Here is a 24,700-nt window from a genome sequence, read left to right on the forward strand (position 1 = left end):
AGAAGAGAGCAATGGGTCAACCTTCTTGCACAAGGGGGCCTAGGAAGTTTTTTTTAAACACGCTCAGCTACTCAGGAACTCAGAGGCTTCTGCATCTAGGGACCCTGGAGGCTTGGTTAGGGCTCAAGATGGCAGCAGACCTTGGCATCAACCATGAGCTGCTAGTTCTACAAGACTAAAGGATGCTGGAGATGGGGAATCATGGAGGCTTCCACCAGAATTTCAAAGGAAGGTGTGGGGCCAGTCAAAGTGCAGCAGGGTCAGAGTCTCTTCAGACACCCCCTGAGACAGTGATTGTGTAGAGATTTGAGGAGGAAGCCGAAGCTGCAATGCAGATACCCAAGATTAAGAAATGTCAGTTACATGGGACATTGTCCTAGAAAAGCTCAGGAATTGAGCAGAGACAAGCCAAGAGAAAGGCCACTTGGGCTGCAACCAACAAGGCCACAGGGGTGGATCTACACAAGCCCTTTAGACAGAATATCACATTGCCAAGTGCCCCCAGATACTGGACATGGAACTATGGGACTTGTTTGGTTTTGTTCAGCTAGATTTCAGTCTTGCATTGGTCCTATCTCGTCTTTCTATGTCCCTATTCTTGTAAATAGAAATGTTTATTCTGTAACTTTATATATTGGAAACTTGTAAATCACTGTTGATTTTTACAGGAACTCATGATGCAAGTTTTCCCTGAGTCTCAGAGGAGACTTTGAACTTGAACTTTTGAGCAATCCTTGATTGGTTAGACTCTGGGGACTCTTGGAGTTGGAATAAATGTATTTAGCTTTGTGAGATGGTCATGAACTTTTGGGGGCCAAGAGTGAAATGTTATGATTTGGATGTAAGGCATCCCCCAAAAGTTCATGTGTGAGACAATGAAAGAAGGTTTAGAGGAGAAATAACTGGGTTATGAGAGCCTTAACCCAATTAGTGAATTAATCGCTGGATGAGATTAAGTGGTAACTAAAAGCAGGAGGGGTGTGGCTTAAGATGGTAGGGCATTGGGGGTGTGACTGTGGGGTATAATTTGTATCTGGCAAAAGGAACTCTCTCTCTCTTTGCCTCTAATCATCATATGAGCTGCTTCCCTCCACCATACTCTTTCACCATGATGTCCTGCCTCACCTCAAGACCTGAGGAATGGATCCTACTGTCTTTGAACTGAGCCTCCTAAAACTGTGAGATGCCAAATAAACTTTTTCTCCTCTACATTTTCTTGTTGCGTCTTTTAGTAACAACAGCCAAAAAAAAAAAAAAAAAAGCTGATTAAAACAATAATAAAATGAAGAAGACTAAAAAGCAGTTCATATGAATAGACAAGTACAGCAACATTGTAAGACACAAGACCAATATATAAAAATCAGTTGCATTTCTACATACTTATGACAATAAATAATCAGAAAAAGAAATTAAGTAAAAGGCGAAAGATTTATACGATCTGAGGCATAAAAATAGGAAAAGAAGAACTCAGATTATCACTATTTGCAGATGACATGATTCTATACCTAGCAGACCCAAAAGGGTCTACAAAGAAACTATTAGAGCTAATAAATGAATTCAGCAAAGTGGCAGGATATAAAATCAACACGCATAAATCAAAGGTATTCCTATATATCAGCGACAAATCCTCTGAAATGGAAATGAGGACAACCACTCCATTCACAATATCCTCAAAAAAAATAAAATACTTGGGAATCAACCTAACAAAAGAGGTGAAAGACTTATACAATGAAAACTACAGAACCCTAAAGAGAGAAATAGAAGAAGATCTTAGAAGATGGAAAAATATACCCTGTTCATGGATAGGTAGAACTAACATCATCAAAATGGCGATATTACCAAAAGTTCTCTATAGGTTTAATGCAATGCCAATCAAAATCCCAATGGTATTTCTTATAGAAATAGAGAAAGCAATCATGAAATTCATATGGAAAAATAAAATACCCAGAATAGCAAAAACAATGCTAAGCAGGAAGTGTGAATCAGGCAGTATAGCTATACCAGACTTCAAATTATACTACAGAGCAATAGTAACAAAAACAGCATGGTACTGGTACCAAAACAGGCGGATGGACCAATGGTACAGAATAGAGGACACAGAAACCAATCCACAAAATTACAACTATCTTATATTTGATAAAGGGGCTAAAAGCATGCAATGGAGGAAGGATAGCATCTTCAACAAATGGTGCTGGGAAAACTGGAAATCCATATGCAACAAAATGAAATTGAATCCCTTTCTCTCACCATGCACAAAAGTTAACTCAAAGTAGATCAAGGAACTGGATATCAAATCAGAGACATGGCATCTGATAGAAGAAAAAGTTGGCTATGATCTACATACTGTGGGGTCGGGCTCCAAATTCCTCAATAGGACACCCATAGCACAAGAGTTAATAACTAGAATCAACAAATGGGACTTACTCAAACTAAAAAGTTTTTTTCTCAGCAAAAGAAACAATAAGAGAGGTAAATAGGGAGCCTACGTCCTAGGAACAAATCTTTACTCCTCACACTTCAGACAGAGCCCTAATATCCAGAATATACAAGGAACTAAAAAAATTAGACAATAAGATAACAAATAACCCAATCAACAAATGGGCCAAGGACCTGAACAGACATTTCTCAGAGGAGGACATACAATCAATCAACAAGTACATGAAAAAATGCTCACCATCTCTAGCAGTCAGAGAAATGCAAATCAAAACCACCCTAAGATACCATCTCACTCCAGTAAGATTGGCAGCCATTAGGAAGTCAAACAACAACAAGTGCTGGCGAGGATGAGGGGAAAAGGGTTCACTTGTACATTGCTGGTGGGACTGCAAATTGGTGCGGCCAATTTGGAAAGCAGTATGGAGATTTCTTGGAAAGCTCGGAATGGAACCACCATTTGACCCAGCTATTCCCCTACTCGGTGTATTCCCTAAAGACCTAAAAAAAGCACACTATAGGGACACTGCTACATCCATGTTCATAGCAGCACAATTCACAATAGCAAGACTGTGGAACCAACCTAGATGCCCTTCAATAGACGAATGGATAAAAAAAAAAGTGGCATTTATACACAATGGAGTATTACTCTGCATTAAAAAATGACAAAATCATAGAATTTGCAGGGAAATGGATGGCATTAGAGCAGATTATGCTAAGTGAAGCTAACCAATCCCTTAAAAACAAATGCCAAATGTCTTCTTTGATATAAGGAGAGTAACTAAGAACAGAGTAGGGACGAAGAGCATGAGAAGAAGATTAACATTAAACAGGGATGAGAGGTGGGAGGGAAAGGGAGAGAGAAGGGAAATTGCATGGAAATGGAAGGAGACCCTCAGGGGTATACAAAATTACATACAAGAGGAAGTGAGGGGAAAGGGGGAAAATATAAGGGGGAGAAATGAATTACAGTAGAGGGGGTAGAGAGAGAAGAGGGGAGGGGGGAGGGGGATAGTAGAGGATAGGAAAGGCGGCAGAATACAACAGACACTAGTATGGCGATATGTAAATCAATGGATGTGCAACTGATGTGATTCTGCAATCTGTATACGGGGTAAAAATGGGAGTTCATATCCCACTTGAATCAAAGTGTGAAATATGATATATCAAGAACTATGTAATGTTTTGAACAACCAACAATAAAAATTAATTTAAAAAAAAAAAAGAAAAAGAAATTAAGAAAATTCCATTTAGATTTGCATCCAAAAGAATAAAATACTTAAAACTAAACAGAAGAACAGTAAAACTTATACTCTGAAAACTACAAGACATTGTTGAATGAAATTTTAAAATGTCTTTAAACCCAGAAAGATATATCCCATGTTCAGGGATCAGAAAACTTCATATTGTTAAGATGGTAATTTACTCCAAGTTGGTCTAGCACTTCATTGTTGTTTCTGTCAGAATCCTTGATAGCTTTTCTATAGAAAGTGACAAGCTGATTCTAAAATTCATGTGAGAGCTCAATGGACCCAGAATAGCTAAAATGGGTTTGAAAAGAAGAACAAAGCTCTCACAATTTCCAATTTCCAATTTTACTATAAAACAATAGGAAAAAAGACAATGGCATAAGAGTAGACGTATAGATCAATGGAACAGAGCTGAGAGTACAGAAACAAAACTATGTATCTATGGTCAATTGCTTTTTAACAGGATGCTAGGAGCATTAAATGGAGAAAGAGTAGATTTTTAAAGAAATGATGCCGGAACAAATGGAAGCACACATGCAAAACCCTAACCCTAATGCTAACTCTTAGTGAATCTGGTGAACAAAGCAAAACATTCTTTTAAATGCTATTAAAATGGAAAGGTGGTGGCATCAGGCAGTTTCCAAAAAAAGAAGAAGGTTGGAAGAAAACTGCAATTACCACCAAGTATTTCTTGGTAACTATTTTGTGTCCTAGTTTCAAAATAAGCCATTGAGAGTGTCTCAGAAAGATACAAAAGTTTATGGCCTTGTCTTTACTAAGAGCTTATAGTAGTTTTACAGAATAAAACTAGCAACATTTTATATTTGATGAACACTGAGAAACCAGAAAACCAACAAAATACATGGAACCAACTCTAAATAAAGTAAGAGTTCAGATCAAAGAAATCTCAGTGTGAGCTGGAATAGCCAAAAAGGGGGGTCCCAGAAGAAGTAAGTTTTCAAGTACAGATAAGATCAGGATGTTGAGAAGATGAGGACAAAGGAAACTTGCAAGAGCAGCAAGCACAGGGTCTGGAGGGTCAGGTGCAGGTGTGTAGGGTCATTCTGGAGAGGAGGAAAATGAGGGTAAATAGGTGACAGTAGATCAGGCTTTAGCTAAGCAGACTTCAAGACAAACAGAGTCCACAGTGTAGGTCTGTCAAGGAGCTGCAAAGCATGCATAAAAACCAGGAATTAGAATAGTAGGGTAGTTAATCTAATGAAGTAAAAGCCAAAGGGTAGGGCAACATAGAAGATACAGTCCATGCAAAGACAGCATGTGGGTCTCCGGAGTTATGGGAGAATGAGATCTTGGATCAATCATTTGTCAGGTCAGGGCACAATACTGCATATATGGACTTATTTGCAAAGGAACTCAGTGGCCCAACCGTGACAGAAGGCAGTCTGACCACATCTGCCACTCTCTGATTTATCTGTAGGGACAATAAAAGGCCTAAGAAAAAGGAACTCTGTTGTTATGAGTACTTGCTATCATAAAGAAATCAAATAGTCAACCTATTAATTTTGTTTAAAAGGAAGTGAAGTTTTCTTAAAGTTCAAATGTATATATTTTGGGTGAAATATTTACACTGTATTCCTCACAATCCCCTCTTATTTATCTTATTTAGGGATGTTTTTGCTATGGATTATAGCTGGACACACACACAACTCTAAATAAATACCATATGAAGTCACAGAAAGAACACTTTCAGAATTATTTAAGCCTTCCAGTGGCGACACAGGTGTATTCCTGTGTCCCTGACCTTCTTCAGGGAATCAGACACCAGGTTATTCCCAAACAATACGAGTTAGGAATATGATATTTTAATTAGAGAATAAAGTTATTTCAAACAATTTGGATGGAATAATTTAGAAATTTATATTTTACTACAGTGTTATTTTTAATTATTCAATTAATGTTCAAGCATTAATTAAACCAATCTTTTTTTAATTATTCAACTAATATTCAAGCAAGCTATTTTTCATATTAAAAATGACCCTTTCTTCATAAAGTGTCTCATTCCCAATTATTCCCTACATCCTTCAAGTATCATGACTCCAACAGACTTTAGTAGCATATTGCACTTATAAAACCTAATATCAATTTTATTTTTGAGAAATCTTTGGAAAAGAAATTTCACAGTTTATCAGGATTCTTTTGAGATTCAATAATATTCATTGTCAAAAAATTTCCTCTATTGAACATAATTCATAGAGTTGCAATTTTAACTCCTTTCTTCTTCTTAACTATTCAGTGGAAATAAAGAATTTCTCATATACCCATAACTATAATAACAGCTATTATTTATTAAGCACTTACTCTATGCCACACACTGTAATAAAAGCTTTTTAACACATTATCTTATTCAACCTTCCTGCTACAATTAAAAAGCAAGTATTTCTATTGTTTTCTTCTAACAGAAGGAACTGAAGCTTAGAGATATAAGCCCAGGATCTCACAAGTAGTAAATGGCAGAGCTGGGACTCAGTTGAGGTCCTCCCTATTCTTAACTATTCTTAATTATGAATGGAGCTGGGTTACACTGAGGCAGAAACTGCTTCCACATAGAACATTTGCCTTGGAATCAACTACGCTTACAGAAGTAGGAAGGACCACAACTAAATCCTTGCTCATTACACATGTTGCACACATCCTCAGAGCCACCCTTATAACAGAGCCTATTTCCTAAACACTGGTTGTGACACTCTGAGAAGAAGGCAAGGGTGAAGCTCCAGTGAGTGGAATGTGGGTGGGAGATCCCTGGCAGGACTTTTACCACCAAGACTTTCTAACAGTACTTTCAGAGAGACTGGAATTTCTGGGATTTCTGCAGATACCTCCTCTGAGCTTGAAATAATTCTCTTGAAGTTGGGGAGTATAAAATCTTAGAGAGGAGGATTTTAGTAGCTCCATTAGGTAAACTGAAGAAAAGACACACAGAAGGGCCCAAAAGGTGCTCCTGCAAATGGTATCATGGGAACAAAAACCTGTCTTTCCATCAAATAGTCTGGCTTGGGATGCTTGTCCACATTTGAATCAGGTCCTGAATTTGTACCTGAAATACTTACCATTTTAATAATATTTGGTAAAGATCTTACATATACTTTTTCAAAAACTACCTGTGTTTTAGTTTATCATACTGGAATGGTAAGTTTCAGTATTACCAGCATTCCAGATATTTTTATGACAATCACTCTGATATATAATTCTAAATTTAAACAACAGAGATATAAATTTCTACCCTACTGAAAGAGCATTAGTCAAATTCATTCCCTAAAACCAGATTCACCAACCAACCATCTCCTATTCTATTTTTATAGTTAGTTAAATAAAAGGAAGAGAAAAGTTCTAGTTTTACATATATTCACCATAGAGTGGATGTTACAGATGTTTTTATTTTCCTCTTCAAAAAGTTGGAAGCTGTTAGCATCTGAAGTTTTGTTTTGTTTTGTTTTTAAAGAGAGAGAGAGAATTTTTTAATATTTATTTTTTAGTTTTCGGTGGATACAACATCTTTATTTTATTTATTTTTTTTATTTTTATATGGTGCTGAGGATCGAACCCAACGCCCCACGCATGCCAGGCAAGCGCGCTACCGCTTAAGCCACATCCTCAGCCCTGATGTTTTGGTTTTAAAAATACATTTGCTAGTCTTAAATGACAGTGAGATTCTTAAGGTGCTGGAGAACCACACTAAAGTGCTGTTTCTGAAAGCAGTCTTCTTTTCAAATCAATTCAAAGTGTCAGGAAGATAGAAGCTACCTACATTCTAGATTTCAGGCTCTGTGGTCATTTGCTCAATTAATACAATATAAGATCACAGGCCAAGTATGGAGGCAGGCACCTGTCCCAGCTATTCAGGGAGGCTAAGACAAGAGGATCTCTTTAGTCCAGGAGTATATAACAAAACTCCAACTTAAAAGAAAAGAAAGAAAGATATCCAAAATGAAAATCATAGAAAATAGAATCCCAGAATCTTAATGTTGGAATGGACCAAGAAATTATATAATCCAATCTTCTCCTTTTACACATTTAAATGGTTGGGGTCATACTTTTTATGTGTATGCAGCCAAAATTGAAATTATCATTCAGTTTAATACCTCGATATGAGTTTTTAAATGTTTTAATTTTTTATTTATCAGTGCATGATAGAGGAAGTACTAGAGACTAAAATGGAGAAAACTATGTTATATGCATATATGAAAATGTCAAAATGAACCCCACTATTATGTATAGCATAATGCACTATTTGTGCTTTTAAGTCCATTCACAGAGTCATAAAAACTTCTATTCCATGTGTTTTTATAATAAATCTGCCTGATACCCCTTAGATAATGTCAGCACTATTCAATCAAACTTGTCTTTAAGAACCTCTAACTCAGGCAAAAGTAAAAAGAGCCAAAATCAATCAGACTCAAAGCATCTTCAAGCAAGGGTTTTATCTTAAGTCGCTTCACAATTCTAAAAGCTGAGTACCTAGCAAATAGGTATTTTTAAATATATATATTTTAAAATCTTGATTGGTTGAATGAATAAATGATTGCTCTAAACATCAGTGTGACACAGTAAACAGGCAGGAAACTGAAACCCCTTCTGGGGCTAGTTTACAGAGTTGTTTGGTTGAGCTGAGTGTTTATCAGTACTCAGAGGCCCAGTGGTTTGCCATCACAGAGTTTTACCTGAAGTCCTCACTAAAATAGATACCACCCTTACAGTTTCTATTCTTAATGCTCTAAAAGTGCATTGGAAGCAGTCCAAGAGCAGCATGACTGTAAGAAAACCTGCCATTAGCAAAAGACATTTTGAACCTGCAAAATCATTTACACACTCCTCCTTCCTTCTTCACTTTAATTTGATCCTATTTTACCACAAAATCATATAGTCATTTAAACTAAGTGCTGCTGTGTGGAATCCAGACAAGTCTGAAGACTTGCCCTCTTCCAATATGCTTCTGGTCTTTTCTAAATTTTCTTAGTTAAAATGAAGCTACAGAAACTTGAACATCTTACCATCCAGATGATCCACGTAACAATATACATCATAAGTTTCCTGAGGAGAACGGAATCCATAGGTCCTGACTCCTTCCTTCCCCATCATATCTCCATAACAGCCTTCTCGGGGAGTCCGGATAGGGTACCTAGAGAAGAATAAAGGGTTAGTAAGTGGCATTTTCTTCTCATTGTCAATTAATGAGTTAAAACCCTTGGGCCCCAGACTTCTCACCTAACAGTCTGATCAGACAGCCAGCCTGCATCACACTGCTCAAATCCATCTTCATAGGCAGCAAAGAGCTGCTCCGGGGTTGCTATGACTGCTCCAATGTCCAAGCAAGCCTTCTGAGCAGTTTCAAAATTCAGAGTGTACCTGCTGGTTGATGCCCTGTAGTGAAACACAACCCCTGCCAAGACAATAGCAATTACAAGCATGTCCAAATCTTCCACTTTATTGTGGGCAATTTCTCAATGGAGTTATATATCAAATTAGCTAATCACCATAATGGTGCTATGATAAGTCTTAATTTTAGTTATACAAAATCAGGTTGACTTGAGGAGTTCCAAGAACACCATTCATCCAGTTGTCACATTCTGCTCCACCAGAACATTACCTAGCCAGGAATTTTTGTTGTTGTTGTTGTTGTTAACATGTAAACAATTTAAGAAAGAACTTGTCACTAAATCCTAAGTGGTGGATACTTGTCCTAATTGGGACCCTAGTAGGTTCTGTGGAAGATTCAAAGAGTTAAGGCAATCACGAATCAACATCTCTACTTCATCCTTTTACCCAGGGCCAATCATGAGAAGGGCTTGAAACATTCATCTTTTCCTTGAAAATGTTCACTGAGTCCTTTTATCCCAACATAAAACATAGGAAGCCTTACTCTCAGAGAAAATATGCTAGGTAGAAAGGATACTGGACCATATAAGAATGAGAAGATGTATTCCAATACCTAGTGTGCTCCCTACTCATCTACAAGTCAAGCTCCCTAAGCCTTAATTTCCTCTCCCATGAAGTGAATCTAATGTTACCTTCATTATTTGATTGATTTAAAGGTCAAACTAGGAAAATTATTTTAAAATATTTGCTGGGTTATTATGTGCTACCCAAACATGTAAAATATGCACTGTATGAATAGTGTACCTTAGGGTCTCTGCAATGACAAGTAAGTAATCTCAAAGAAGGCTTGAAACAAAGTTCTCCAGGCTCCTTTGAGTAGAGCAAGGCAACCTTGCTCTACTCAAATTTCACTTTTTTTTTTTTTTTTTGTATTTTTGGGTTTGCCTAAACCAGTGGTTTTGAACCTTGCTACAAGGCTAACAGAATTGTCCAAAGGGTGAGGAAAGAACAACTGAGGGGGTGGGATTATGGGCCTTCTCTCGCCATTTCAACAAGAGCATTTCCATTTTTAACTGGAGTAAATATCATGACTCATTTCTAAAAGACATCACATTGAGTCAAATTAATATGCCAGGGAAGTCACAGGAAAACAAAAATTGGGGCAACTGGGTGTTATGAGTGAAATTTATTGAGTCATGTCATTTAAAACCACTTTTCGTTATTTGGAATGAATTGTTTCCATGATATCACCCACCCTCCTCTTATTCCCACCAATTTCCTGGGGTTGACAGCAGTCCATCTTCCACAACCTGACTTCCAGCAGTGAGACTCTCCTACATGTCTGTCCTTAGATGGTCTCCCTCTTACAGGAAAGTGTATACCAATAAAGTACCTACAGTGGAACACACTAGCCATCTCATAGATCAGCCCCTATGATCAATATCAACATATTATGACACCAAGTAGATGCGCTAATATTCATTTTCCTGTATCTAATCTTTCATGACTCAAAAAAAAAAAAATCACCAAATGCCAATTTGTACCTTTATAGGCCTCTCTAAAATTGTCAGGAAGTAGGTATGATACAATCTGGTAAGTATGAGAGATAGCTTAAAATGCTCAGTAAGGCCTAAGCAAGAATTTAAATGGTTTTAAATTAGTTTTATAGTCATCAGTGCTTCATATAATCTTCTTGGTAATTAAAAATCTTCCACGTGTACTGAAGATTGGTAGTAAAGGGGAAGAAGAGGGACTTCTCAACCAAGGCAGGGTCTATGTAAGTATGGATCTATGTAAGTATCTGCAATTGTTGGAATAATTTGAAGACCCCATGGGGCTAAGGGGATTAAGTGGAGGATTTTCATTGTTTCAGAGGGGCAAGGGGCAAATCCATTGCTAATTCTTTAATGATGAAAAATTGTAAGAAGTAGTTAAATCCCTTTGGGGAAATTAAAAAGTGATAGATGCACATATATAAGAAGAGTGGTACAAACTTAGGTTAACTAAAATAAATGATGGAAAGTTTGGAAGAGCAAAGGATATTTAGTGGGTAGCTGGGTGATACAAAAATGCATTTACAGAAAGGAAACGTTAAAGGATGCTCAGTAAGTTAGTCTTTTGCATCTGGGAATTCGAAGTATTTCCTTTTGGCTAAACAAGAAAGAGTTTTAGTAAAATCCTTTGTATATATTTCTGAAAGGTAAATATTTTATAGGGAAATGGAGGGTTGGAAGAAAATGTGTTCCGTCATGTCTAGGTATTAGAATTTTGCTTAATAACGTGCCAAACAGTCTGCTTTCAAGAGCTATGCCATTATGTGTCTGCCCAATTAGAGCAATTTTTCTTTGCTTTGTCTCCTATCTTAAATTCAAGTGACATATAAACTTCACTGGAAGGAAGGTAAGACTAAAATGTCTCGTTGGATAACAACTGCTGCATTAACCTTAATACATTTTCACTGATTTCTTATTTTGATCCCATTCAAATATTTATTGAATCTTGGCCTTTTTAAGACATCACAATATGTACCATGGTACTTAAAATATCTTATTTCTTCAATGTAAGTTAAGATAAAATTTATATTTCTCAAAATTATACTCAAGAATTTGAATGATCACACTAAGAAAATGAGAAAAGGAAAAATTTTGTGAATGTATGTATAGGTGCATATACAAATACACAAATAGTTAAATAAAATGTAGATCAGCTTTTATAGATTTGTAAAGTAATCACTGGTAGGTCTCAACATGAAAGTGATGATAACTGACTGTGTGCCAGGTCTTGAGGTATTCATTATTTCCAGTATACTATATTACATAACAATGAAGTTGCTGCACAAGTCACCGGCCTTGACTTCTTAATGAAAAGCAGTTTATTCTGAAAACTGGACTACTGTGTTGATGGATCCATTTTCCACTTACCCAGACACCAAGCAACCATTTGTTTTTGCATACTCCTCACACCGCCTCGGAACCAGTTATCATGCTATATACATCCTCGGATGATTCAGTAAGCCTTACCGTCCACAGCCAGAGACACTGTGTCTTGGGTGTCTTCAATTCCATACATGACATCGCAGCGGTAGAGGCCTGCGTCACTAGCACGCAGTTTGACCATGGTGAGGGAGGCGTCGCCCACGGCCTCCGGATGGGTAGGCACAGACACTCTACCTTTGTAGCCCTGACCAAGCTTGATATTCCCATTTTGGGCTACAAGAACTGTAGTCTCCTTTAAATCTTTTCCATTTTTGTCCACTTCAATCTTAGACCACTTGATTCGGAGAAATTCGCTGGTGTTATAATTGGGTGGTAAGGTAGGCATGGTTGAAAAATGACAAGGTAGGCTGACTTTTCCAGACAGAGAGCCTTTAACAGGTGGGCTTTTTTCCATTTTGACTAAAGGAAAAAGAAAATATGACATTAACAGTCCTGAAAATCACAAATGGAGTCTATTAAATATATGAAGGGATAAGAATCCCTTGCAGTGGTTACATCTTCAATATGTGAACTAATTAGATGATTTTATATAAAGGAGATACATACAATTTCAATAATGTTCTGTAACAAAGACAGAGGTTAATAAAGTTCATTTTAATGTACTGAAATGTAGAGGTCATTTTAAAGTATTTGTAAATTAGCTTTTAACATGAAAAAAAAGTGATAAAATAAGGGGGGGGAAGCAAGCAATAAGGCTGTGGGTGTGTAGCTCATTGCTAGAGTTGGCCCTAGCATGCATGAGGCCCTGGGTTCACCCCCAGCACCACAGAAGGAAGGAAAGAGGGGAAGGGAGGTGGGAAGGGAAAAGAAAAAAAGCTGGGGAGAGAAAGAAAGAAAAAACTTCAGCAAACAATTAAGAAAGGAGGGGGTGGGCCAGAGTCCCTAGAACCCATCCTGAATGCTAAACAGACTAGACCTTTGTTAGGAAAACTCATCGAAAGGTGAAAATTATGTTCAGAGGTGAGAAAACAACAACAACAACAACAACAACAACAAAACGTTTAAGATAACTGCCACAATACCTTAGAGGAAATGAAAATTAAAGGAGGAAGTGAGGATTTTTTTTTTTTTTCTAAAGCACTTCACAGGACTGGAGAAAGGGGAATTTAACATTTAAAGGGCTCTCTTTGGTCTGCTATTTGAACCAAAGTTTTTCATTACAATGGCAAATCCAGCTGCAATCACTTTGTAGTGATTGAGAGACCTCTCATTATGTCCTGTGAGAAAGCTGGTCTCTGTTCACCTAACCCTCCTAAAATATTTTTCTGTTTAAGTCTTTAAACTTTTAATGACAAAGAATACACTGACTACAATTTAACACCATTGCGTGAAAAATAAAATGTCCTTTCACTCTTACAGGAATTCATTCTGCTCTTTCCTGCTCTCCTCCCATCTTCTAACCTCTGTTAATTAGGTTAGAATGTGTGGGTAATAATAGAAACGGTCCTTGATGCACAAACAATGCCCACTTCAACAAGCTAATAGTAGCTTCCAGGTGAAGAGAAATAATGAAATTTAATCATGGCATAAATTACGAGACTTCTTCATCTATTTCATATTAACAAAATTATATGTATCTAGTACTGTAGTCAAAGGTATGCATGACACATAGCTCAGTGTAGACGCACATCAGAAGTGATACAGCTGTCAGTTAACCCTGCACATTCAGTTGGGAATAAGTCATTTTGAAAATTCCTGGAAGATACTATGTAGATAATATATCCTCCAAAAAAACTGGTCTCTTTTGCTAAAGATTAGAATTTCACTTTAAAAACATTGATCTATGAAACCTTTTATATGATACAAATAAATCTAAAATGATACATTATTGTATTTAGTGTACTTTCTTATAAAAATTCCCAATCTATCTCAAGTTTATAATGGTCATTGCTACCACACATTTTTAAATCATTTTATTAATCTATGTGCAGCTTTTCCAAACAGATTTAAAGCACTTAAAAAGATCATTTAAAAATAAAACACAATGTGCTATTAGCAACAGTAAGTTACTCTTTAAAATGTTACTATGATGCTGAGGAATGATAGTGGCCAAATTATATTGCTATATTGTGTGCATGTATGAGTATGTTATGACCAATCCCACCATTATGTACAACTATAATGCACCAATTAAAAAAAAGTGAAATGTTGCTTTTGTAATACTATAGCAAGGTTCCATTTTTAATGATTTTCTTGGCTTAGAAAATAAATTTTCTGATATAAAGCTCACCCTTAGAGTAGAACTGCTCCAATCCCTTACTAAGAATGCCCATTAAGAGTAAGTGACAAGCTTCAAACTGATTGAAACCAGAGCAGAGCCAGAACACAGCTCTCTTTATACCTAATGGAGAAGACTTAGTTTGGGTATTTATTGGGTTCTTCCCCTGACTCTAGATTAAATCATGTAAGTTTTCATTTTAGTTACTGTTCTGTATCCAAACTCACCCTACTTCTATACTTTTTATTATGTAAACCAAAATCTTTTGGAAATTTAATGACCTTTTAAACAAATCCATGAAGTCCACAGAAGACATCCTAAGAGTAACTTCTACCTGGTTCATATTCCTTTAATTTGAACCCAATTAGGAAGATGATGAAAAACAAAGATATCTCTTTTTTTTTTTTGTCAACAATAGGATTCTAAGAAGAGGGGGGGTGAGAATTCTGTAACTTGAAATTCTCCTAATGTACACTCAGCAGATGTTCTAGGAAAACTTATCTTTCTTCCTGAAAATCAATTATTCACTTCAAATAAAACATAGTAAGTTTCCACAAATAAAATACTGTTTTTAATTAAATATTGCTTTTTAATGAAAAAATAAATAGCTTTACCATGAACTTTAATCATGGCATAAATTGTGAAATTCCTTTTCATCTATGTCCTTAGAAAATAGTCTTGGATAATTGACTTCTAATTTCTTAGTATTTATTAATAAATTATGATTCTTTTCACAACTTTGGTGCATAGGGCAGACATGAGAATCAGCCGGTCTATCCAGCTTAGATAGGATGTTTATAGACATAAGAAAATTCAAAGCTTTAGTCAGATATAAACACATAGTCATGTAGAACCCAGTCTTAATAATAAAATTAACAAAAAGCAGTGTGGTCAAATATTTTGTGTATTAAATCTTGGGTCTTAATTCACTGGTCACAAGACCTAAGCTTATGAAATCTAAATATTTTAAGAAGAAAATTTAGTAGTTCTGCATGCACTGTGTATAAGCTATGCAATCTTTTTTTTTTTTTTTTTTTTAATGTGCAACCTCCAGGGATTTGTCTGAAACTGACAATGCAAGAAATAAAAATGAATCTTAACAAAAACTTTCACTGTTCCCACCACACCAGATGGTTTATGGCCTGAATGAGTACAGTAAGAGAGAAAGCTCTAAGTAATGAATTATCAATTACCCCTCATTCTGTCAGTAGATTCTGCAGAGTAAGGATTATGTAAATTCCATCTGCACAATTGGATCAACTACACACAGAGAGACCTTGGCCAAATAAATGTCAGGTAGAGAGTATGGAAATTTATCATTCTCAATAAACATCATTATGTACTAGCTCACTCATTTGCTCTTGACTGTGCACATGTCTCCATTTCTTATTATTACAGAAATATTACCATAACTAGGTCAATGCTAGATAATCAATGATCACTACAATTTATAATCTAATATGATATATATTGCTATGGCAAAGAGCTCTTTGTGTGTTAAAATAAAGCTAATAATCAGTAGACAAGGTGCTCATTAATGTTTGCCCCAGACCTCTTAAGTGCCTGAGAAATAAACAGAGAAAACCTTAGGACAAAAGAACATGCTTGTATCAAATCAATAAATTATTGCTGTAATATTGTATATCTTGTAGTTCTTAATTTTTTGCCTCTCAGAAGAAGAAATTAAATTCCCTGAAGACAGCCTCAAAATAATTACATCCCAATAGTCATCATGTGTTTACAAAGTACAGGGCCTGATATGTACAAATCACTCAATATTGTTGATTATTACTATTTTTTAATACTATGAAAGAGCTACACTGTATGTTGTTTTATTTTGTTTTTAATTGTGTCAGTTCTTTCTGTAAGTCTAAACTTAAGTGGTGAGATGTTTGCCTACTACATCCTCTATAGTTTCCCCTCCATTACTGGCCACTCCTTTCCAGACCCCTTGCTTACACCCTCTCTCTTCACTGGATGCTGTTGCCCTTTCCTCTCTGTTACCCTTCGCCTTCATTTCCTGAAGCCTTTTAAAAGGACAGCTCTTGAACTCTTGGACTGTTAACAGATGGGGGAACCTAGACTCTGATAGTTCATTGCCTGAGCCCTTCATTGTGGCATTCATTTATTCATTCCCTCACTCACTCAGTCAACACATAAAATATTTCAGTGCTGGTAGTGCAGCAGGTCCTCTGCTAGAAGATAAATGACAGCCCTTTTGCAGCTTATAGTCTATTTCAAACAGCTTATAATAACAGAGTGGCATGTGTTGTGATAGTTGTGATATCACAGGGTACAAAGGAAACGCATAGGTGGAGGAAGGCTTGTATGTTGGCCTGAAAGGGGGACAGAAAAACAGGAAAGGGAAAGAAGGGAAATAATGCCAGGATTCAGCGCGCATTCTAGATTCTTCTGCTCCCTCCCCAGATTCCATCTTCTATTGGTGGGTCTGAGTCCAACTTAGCATCACTTTACCTCTTTACCCACCCAAATCACATCTCTCCATTGGTGTTGGCTACCACTCGACACAAGCTATCCTATTTCATGTTCCGGCTACCAAAATTCCCCCTAAATAATTTTCCTGCTGCTACTCTTGCTCTTTTTAGCCAAATATTCATGAAGCAGCAAAAATGAAATTTTAAAAACATTTATGAACTCATGTCTTCATGGCTAAAGACACTCTTCAGAGACTCATTGCTCTTGGAATAAAATCACATCTTCTCTAGAGCTTGCGATGCCCTATATACGAAGCCTAACAGTGGAGAAGGACATGCATTGCTGAGACTGCCTTGGTTCTTCCCCTTGCTCAGCTACTCAATGGGTGTGGGGCTTTGAACAAGTTACTTAGCCCTTGGTTTTCTGTATATCATACGTTAATAATAAATGTTTCAATGAATTAGTATTAAGCACCTAAAGCAGTTCCTGATTCATAGGGAGTTCTAGTCTAAATGTTATTATTTATAAGAGCCGGTCCTCTGTTTATCTCTGTCTATATTCCCTACCTTCCTCTTAATCACTGTTTCCCAACTACAGTAACCTTTCTGTTGTTGAAACACATTACATATCTTCCTAACTTAGGGCCAGATCTTGATGGCTGGCTACTCCTTAACATTCTCATTTCAGCTTTAATGATACTTTCTCAAAAAGAATACTCTCCCCAACCCAAACCCTTCTCTATTATTTCAGTCTATTTTCATCAATCACAAAAAGCTAAAAAACTTACATAGTTTATTTTCTTATTGCCTGTTTCCTAGGGGATTAAACTTAATAGAAGTCAGGACAATGTATTATTTCTCTGCTGGTATATCCCCAGACACCGAGAATAATATTTCCAAACTAAAAGTACTCAAAAGATATTGCACATAGGTAAATAAATGAGTGAGTGGGTGGGTGAGAGAATCAATGGATGGACACAGGGATGGATGCATGGATGATAGAGGGAGTAACACTCAAACCTTGAGGACTGAAGAATGAATTAAAGTAGAGCTGTGGGAAACAGGAGGAGTAGCAAGCAAAGGGAATTACATGTGGAAAACTAGGAAAGATAAAAGTATGTGCATGTGCAAATTAGTTTACAAAGTCTGAAACAAGGAGCATGAAGAGGAAATGGAAGGTAGGTATGGAGTGTACAGAGACAGAAGGTCGGTGAAGTGCAGGAAAGTCTTTTCTTCAATTCTTTGGTATGTCCTTTAAATAATGAACTTGGGATTATGGACCCCTAACCATGTGGATATAGAATTTTAAGCTAAGAAAAACAGTGCATATGCACTTGCCCAGTTACCCTTTTAAAAAGAAATGAAAGGGGGAAGGTAGGGACAAATCCTTGCTGTCAAACTTCTCTATATCTTCTTGACTTTTTTCAAACTGGCCTCTTAAGTTTTTAAAAATCTGGTGTGTGTGTGTGTGTGTGTGTGTGTGTGTGTGTGTATGTAATATGGGCATTTAACCCAGGGGTTCTCTATCACTGAACCACACCCCCAGCCTTTATTTTTTTTAATATTTATTTTTTTGTTGTAGTTGGACACTTTATTTTATTTATTTATTTTTATGTGGTGCTGAGGATCAAACTCAGGGACTTGCATGTGCTAGGCCAGTGCTCTACTGATGAGCCACAACCCCAGCGCCCCCAGCCTTTTTTAATCTTTTCCCTGATTGGCCTCAAACTAGGGATCCTCCTGTCTCTGCTTCTCCAGTAGCTAGGACTACAGGTGTGCACCACAACTCCAGGTAATCTTTTTGTTTGTTTGTTTATTTTTCTCATATAGAAAAGTCTTTGAGAAGCAGTTCTGAAGAAGTTAGAATTTCAAAATATGTCCAATGCCATATGAGACTTTTTGCACAGTTCAAGAGGAATCTGGGTAGTTAGCAACCTGCTCATTATTTCATTTTGATTTATTTAAAATCACTGTTTACTGCCTAATACAATTTTAACCAAAAGTTTTGAGCACTAAATAGATTATAATTTTTTTACAAAAAAGTAAAAAAGAAATACTTATTCTAGTGATTCCATACTGTATTCCATCCGCTGGTATTTAAATTTTTACTTTAGTTAGTAAAAAAGAAATTTTCACTACTCACCTTTATGCATTGCATGGGTTACTATTAAAGTTGAGCACATCCATAAGATGCTTTTTATATTTATCAACATCTTGTCCTAGACATGAGAAAAACAAAAAGTAAATCGCAAGCATTCAGACTCATGGCAGGCCATAAATCACATGTTATTTGTTCATTGTATGTAATAAGAGTAAAAGAAGTAGCTCCTCTTGGATTGTGAAAACAGGAGGAAACTTGTAATAGGAAAAGTTATCTCAATACTCTGATTATTAATTTGAATGTCACCCAAGTTACCAAAATAATCCCATAACCCAATTCAGGGATACATAACAGTGTGAATATGAATAACAGTCACAACTGAGTAGGCTGTAGGAAGAACAAGAGAGACCACAGCCTAAGTAACTAGCAGCTAGGACCTGGCACAAAGAGGGAAAAGCAACCACAGAGTCGATTTAGAAACAGGAAGTTGATCATAGAACAAGAAAAGATGAGGAAGGTGAAAAAATGGAGCAGAAATGTTGAAAGTAAGATGAATGCAAGGTGAGAAGGAACCTATTGGTGATTAAGGCACATAATATCAAAACAGAGAGTAAAGACTTCAGTGCATGTTTTAGAGCACGGACCCCACTGAGTTTCTAGCTGGTTAAACCAAAAAAACAAATATAAGGAGCTATGGATTACACAAGTGCAATGATTGCCCTCAGTTTTAAAGCAGACCCTACTTTTTGAAAGTCTCAAGAGCAAATATTGAAAGAAAACACTCTGCATGGAGAGCCAGGAAACTGCTCTGACTTATTGTGTAACTTTAAGGAAGATGTTTGACAATATATGGATCTTAAAATGGTGCCCTCCCAGCTTGGATTTCTATGAAACTATAATTATGAGGAGAATAAGAGCCAGTGTTGGTGACTGCTATAGTTTGGATCTTAAATATCTCCTAAAGTCCCACATGTTAAAAGCTTGCTCCTCAATTTGGAACAATTGGAAGTTGAAAGAAACCTTTAAGAGGAGGACTTAGTGCGAGGTCTTAAGTCAATGGCATGACCCTGGCAGGAGACTCTGGGACTCCCCTCTCTTTCCTAATTGTTTTGCTTCCCAGTCCCCATGAGGCGAGCAGTAACCACCAAGGAAGCCAAGAATGTTTCCTTAAAGGCATTCTTCTTTCTTTTTTCTAACAAAACTCCAGCTCCATTCTAGTGTCTCCCCCTAAGTAAAGCCATGTACTTCTGAGAAGCCTAAGTCAAACCCCATTCCAAGAAGATGATTCTGATATCCTAAGTAGATTATAAGTGGCCTCATTTCCTTTTCCAGTGTTTGGTTTTGTAATGATACATGGTTGAATTTTGGCTGATTAAATATAAGGAATTCCCTGCCTCTGGGTGGGGTAGGGAACTCCTGGGAAAGATATATTCGTCTTAAGAAGAGAAAAAAAAAAAAAAAAAAAGGAAGATATAGCCACTTTTCTTCACTGACATTGTCGTGAAAGAACATTGTTGAAAGCCACAGCCGAAGGGGCCCCAGCAAACTTCCAGCTGCCAGCTTACAGCGGCCCCAGCAACTTCTAGCTGCCAACTGATTGGCTCCTCTGCGGTGATGCTCATTGGGCTGTTTCCCCGCCCTTTCAGACCATGGAGCTGCTCATTGGGGGACTTTTTTGGCTCCACCCACGTGAACCAGCCAATCGGCCTCAAGAGCAGGAGGAGTCAGGGAGGTTGAGAGGCTTGTGGGAAGCCGGTGGTGGCAGTTGGGCTCTGAGGGTTTTCCTGAGGAGCTGTTTTGTTTGGCGTGTGTGGTTCTAAAAATAAAGTTTGTTTCTTTTGACAAGTGGCTCCTGAATTGTGCCCAGCCAGACTGCGGCAGAACATGTCTCCTGAAATTGTTGTATTTGTCTCGCACACCTGAGTATAGGTGATAGCCTCTCAGAATGAAGCTGAGAAAGAACCAGGAAAGACCAGGCTTCAATGAGTCCTCAAGTGTTAGACCTCAAGTGGCCCATACCTTTGAACTTCCTTGTATATGAGCTAATAAATTCTTTATGTTTAAACCCTTTGCTATAATTTGGATTTTAAGTATCCCTCAAAGCCTTGTGATAAAGCTTAGACCCAGCTTAGTGTCATTGGGAGGGACAGATGGCTTAAAGGAAGGGCCTGGTAGTAGATCTTTAAGTCATTGGGAGCATGCCACAGAAGGGGATCATGAGACCCTGGTCCTTTCTGTCTCTCTCCTTTTTCCCCTGGCCATGAGGTGCGCAGTTTGGCTCTGCCACATGCTCCCACCATCATGTACTGCCATACCACAGGACTAAAACCAAAAGGGCCAACTAATCAAGGATTGAAGGCTCCAGTAATGTGAGTCAAAAGTCTTTTCTCTTTACAAGGTGATTATCTCAGGTATTTGCTACAGTAATGGAAAGCTGACTAACATATCCAGTGAAGTTTAAATAAAATCAGGGTTTTTGTAATTTGTAGCTGAAGACATACTGACACATATTTGAGTTGATGCCCTAAATAACTTCCTTGACCTTCCTTAGAAAATGACTAAATTATGATCTAAGAAACCTAGATTGAAAAGAAGTAAATGTTCTAAGACTCTAAGTCCAATTTGTGCTCCAATTCATCTTCATAATTTATGACAGCTATTTATTTTTTCTGAATATTATTCTACATCTGGCTTTATTTTGTGTATCTTGAAATAAGAGTTAGAACCTTTCTAAAATGTAAACTTCTATAATTCTAACTATGACCTGAGGCACATTTTTAAAACCAAATTACACTACAAATCTCAGATTTTCCATCTGTAGATCAATTCATAATTCACGGTAAGAAAACATACAGTTAATAATCCTAAATTCACCTTGATTACTGAGTTTGTTATTTATCATATAACCACTGGGATATACTAATAGACTTTGTTAACTCCTAACTGAGCAATGCCATATTTTCTACATTTGGATTTCCTCTAAGACATCTCAGTAAGCTAGTATGGCTTACAAGTTTATATTTTACTTGCGTCTCGATGACATTACATTTCAGAAAAAAAAAATAATAAAGATGTCAATTTCACAGCCAACATGAAAGTTTAGGTTGTATCATAAAATGCTACTAAATACAATGTATTTCATGAGTATTAACTAAATCCAGATAAGAAACTTTTTTCATTATACTTATAAATTAATAATTTCCTACTTGCCTACAAGAAAACTTGTTCTCCCTTTTTCCTTTTTTCCTTTTGTCCAGGAAACCTTTAGAAGCATAATTTAAAATTTCGATTTCACTATGAAACAGCACCGAATTCAAGTCCTGCATCCACTATCAGATTTGATGTAAATGACTGTATTTATAAGCATAATTTTCTACAGCAATTCAAGAGTGAACATTAGTACTTATTAATGAAGTGATTATAAGAATTGATAAAGTAATCCCATAAAATATTTGCTCAGTAACACAGTGGATTCAATACTCAATATTTATTATTAAAATTACTAATTTCGGGGGGCTGGGATTGTGGCTCAGTGGTAGAGTGCTCGCCTGGCTGCGGGAAGCACAGGGTTCGATCCTCAGCACCACATATAAATAAAAATAAAGATATTGTGTCCATCTAAAACTAGAAAATTTTTTAAAATTTTCTAATTCAGGGTTTCTACAAGTGTTCAAATTCTGTCCTAATATCACTAATAATTAAAACTATTTAAAGCTCTAGATTATAACCGAGATTGTCACATACAATAGCAATGTACAATTTTGTGCTTATAATAAATTACCCTGCAACTTGTTGCTATGTACTTTGAATCATTGTCTACAAATATGTTTTATCTCCTCTGTAGACCAGTAGTATTCAGGAATAATATCTTATTCAAACTTCTAATTTTCACAATATTTCCACAAAGCCTTCAGAGCAGATCCTTAAAGAATGTTGGTTGACCATGACCAATAGTTCCATTTCTTTTTCAGGACCAATAACTTTTCAGGACAGGGGCACTCTTATCACAAAGCTGACCCTTTGTTTTGGTGCCAATAATTCCTTGTGAATTGATAATCTCTTACAGGGCTAATTAATACTTGAAATACATTTGTATCAGTCCAGTTGAATATTTACCATCACCTCATATCTGGTATTTGTCAATATCTACAGTGTCAAATCTCATAAGAAAACTAATGGAGAAAGTTGTGAGCCCGATTCAAGGATGGTCTTCTGCATCCTCATTTCCTACCCAAAAAAGATACTCAAAATTCTAACTCTTGGGACCATACTTAATACTAATAAAAGCATCTTTATTTTTTGAAGGTGAGGGTGGTCTGTCAACTATACAAGTAAAACAAGTATACTCATTACTTGCCCTAGGACTGCCCCTAAGACTAGAGAAGGGAGGTCAGTGCATTAAATATATAGGGACGAGCCCAGTGTTGTGGCACCTGCCTTTAATCCCAGTAATGCAGGGGACTGAGGCAGGAGGACCCCAAGTTCAAGGTCAGTCTGGCAATTTAGCAAGACCCTGCCTCAAAACAAAGGGTTAGCTTAGTGATAGAGTGTCCCTGTTTTCAATTCCCAGTAACACACACTTGCACACAGGTGTGCACATGCACACCCCAAAATAGAAAAAAGAAAGAAAAAGCTTAGTGTTTTCCTGTCTTTAGGCTAGGTCCTGATCTCTTTTTGTGAATAAGCAAAAGATGTTGTAATGCTAGGTCTGTGTTCCTAGTGGCCAATCATCAGCAATAATTTTGCAGCAGTTCTCCCCTTGAGTCCCTGTGCTTGAGGTCATCACTGCCCAAATGAGCCTCTTATCCATTTCTACTCTAGGGTCCCTGGAGCCACCGGCATTTGCAATGCTCAAATTAAAGAATGATCATTTATCTGTTGAGTAAATTTGTCAGAGTGCTTTTACTGCCACAGAGTCACATTCCCATTGCTTCTTCCCCAGAGTCTGTGTTTTAGTTCTCTAATTTTCTTAAGGCTATGCTTGTGTCCTTGATTATTAAAATATACTGTTTGTCTTCTGCATTTGATCTTTTTAAGTGGAAAACTCTCAAAGACTCTCTCTGTTTTTAGCACCACTCCAACCTTCATTTCCATTCTTCTGCTCTTCCGTGTCTGTCTTGTAAGCACTGTTTGTTAGTGATAACAAGTCTGTGTGCATGGAAAGACCTGGAAGATATGAGAACCAGTGCCTATATTTAGCCTTCTACTTCAGTAAAGTCAATGAGAAGAGAAAAGAGCCATCAAACAATCAAGGTACAGATGACTGAAACTGTTCCGTTGCCTGGGAGACAAAATGACAAGGTCAACAGGACTCCTGTCCATGAGAACTGTCTGCAGAGAAGAGGGTCATGCCAGGAATAGGCTGCCTCAGAGAGAGCCAAGCCTCTCTATTAAACAGATATTTAGTATTCTCCCTTGATTTTAGAGAAGTCCAACTGAGCAAGGGGTGACTTCAGGACGCAAACACAGAGGTTTTGTCTGCAATTCTGCTACTTAGTTACCCTAGACAACCAATTGTCTAGGGTACCTTGGTCACAAAGTGGATGCAGTGAGCATTGCTTTTCATATTACTCCTCTCTTTTTCTCATGAGAAGAACTGCTGTAATTCAGAGAGACATCTGGTGGTTTAGACATGAAGTTTCATGAATTTGTGTCACAGTAGTGATTAAACGCGTACACTAGAGACTCAATTCCTGAACCTGGGCTTGGCTAAGCTTTTTTGTGTTGTTGTCCCTCAGTCCTGCACTGTTCTCTGTCTGACAACTGCTTCCTTTATTACTCCACCTTTCATGTGTTCTATTTTCATTATAGCACATGTTATCATTTTACTTATGTGTTTGAGAATTACCTTTCTCTAATCATCATAACAGAAATTCCAAGAAAGCAGTGTTTGATGTTTTGTTCACTCCTGTGTCCATAGTGCCTAAGATTTT

The 24,700-nt window shown here is 37.1% G+C and overlaps 1 protein-coding gene across 2 annotated transcripts in view; it reads right to left on the minus strand.

Annotated features, from left to right (window-relative positions):
• Positions 1-24,700, minus strand: part of Vcan (versican) — a 104,959-nt gene that overhangs the window by 73,327 nt on the left and 6,932 nt on the right. For both annotated transcript variants that reach the window (XM_076857057.2, XM_076857056.2), the window contains exons 2-5: positions 18,810-18,885; positions 12,038-12,412; positions 8,907-9,081; positions 8,693-8,820 (exon numbers count right to left, since the gene is read on the minus strand). In XM_076857057.2, the coding sequence (XP_076713172.2) occupies positions 8,693-8,820; positions 8,907-9,081; positions 12,038-12,412; positions 18,810-18,879 (748 nt within the window). In that variant the 5' untranslated portion in view covers positions 18,880-18,885. The remainder of the gene's footprint in view (positions 1-8,692; positions 8,821-8,906; positions 9,082-12,037; positions 12,413-18,809; positions 18,886-24,700) is intronic.

The sequence above is a fragment of the Callospermophilus lateralis genome, chromosome 5 (genome assembly GCF_048772815.1).
Source record: "Callospermophilus lateralis isolate mCalLat2 chromosome 5, mCalLat2.hap1, whole genome shotgun sequence".
Classification (NCBI taxonomy): domain Eukaryota; kingdom Metazoa; phylum Chordata; class Mammalia; order Rodentia; family Sciuridae; genus Callospermophilus; species Callospermophilus lateralis.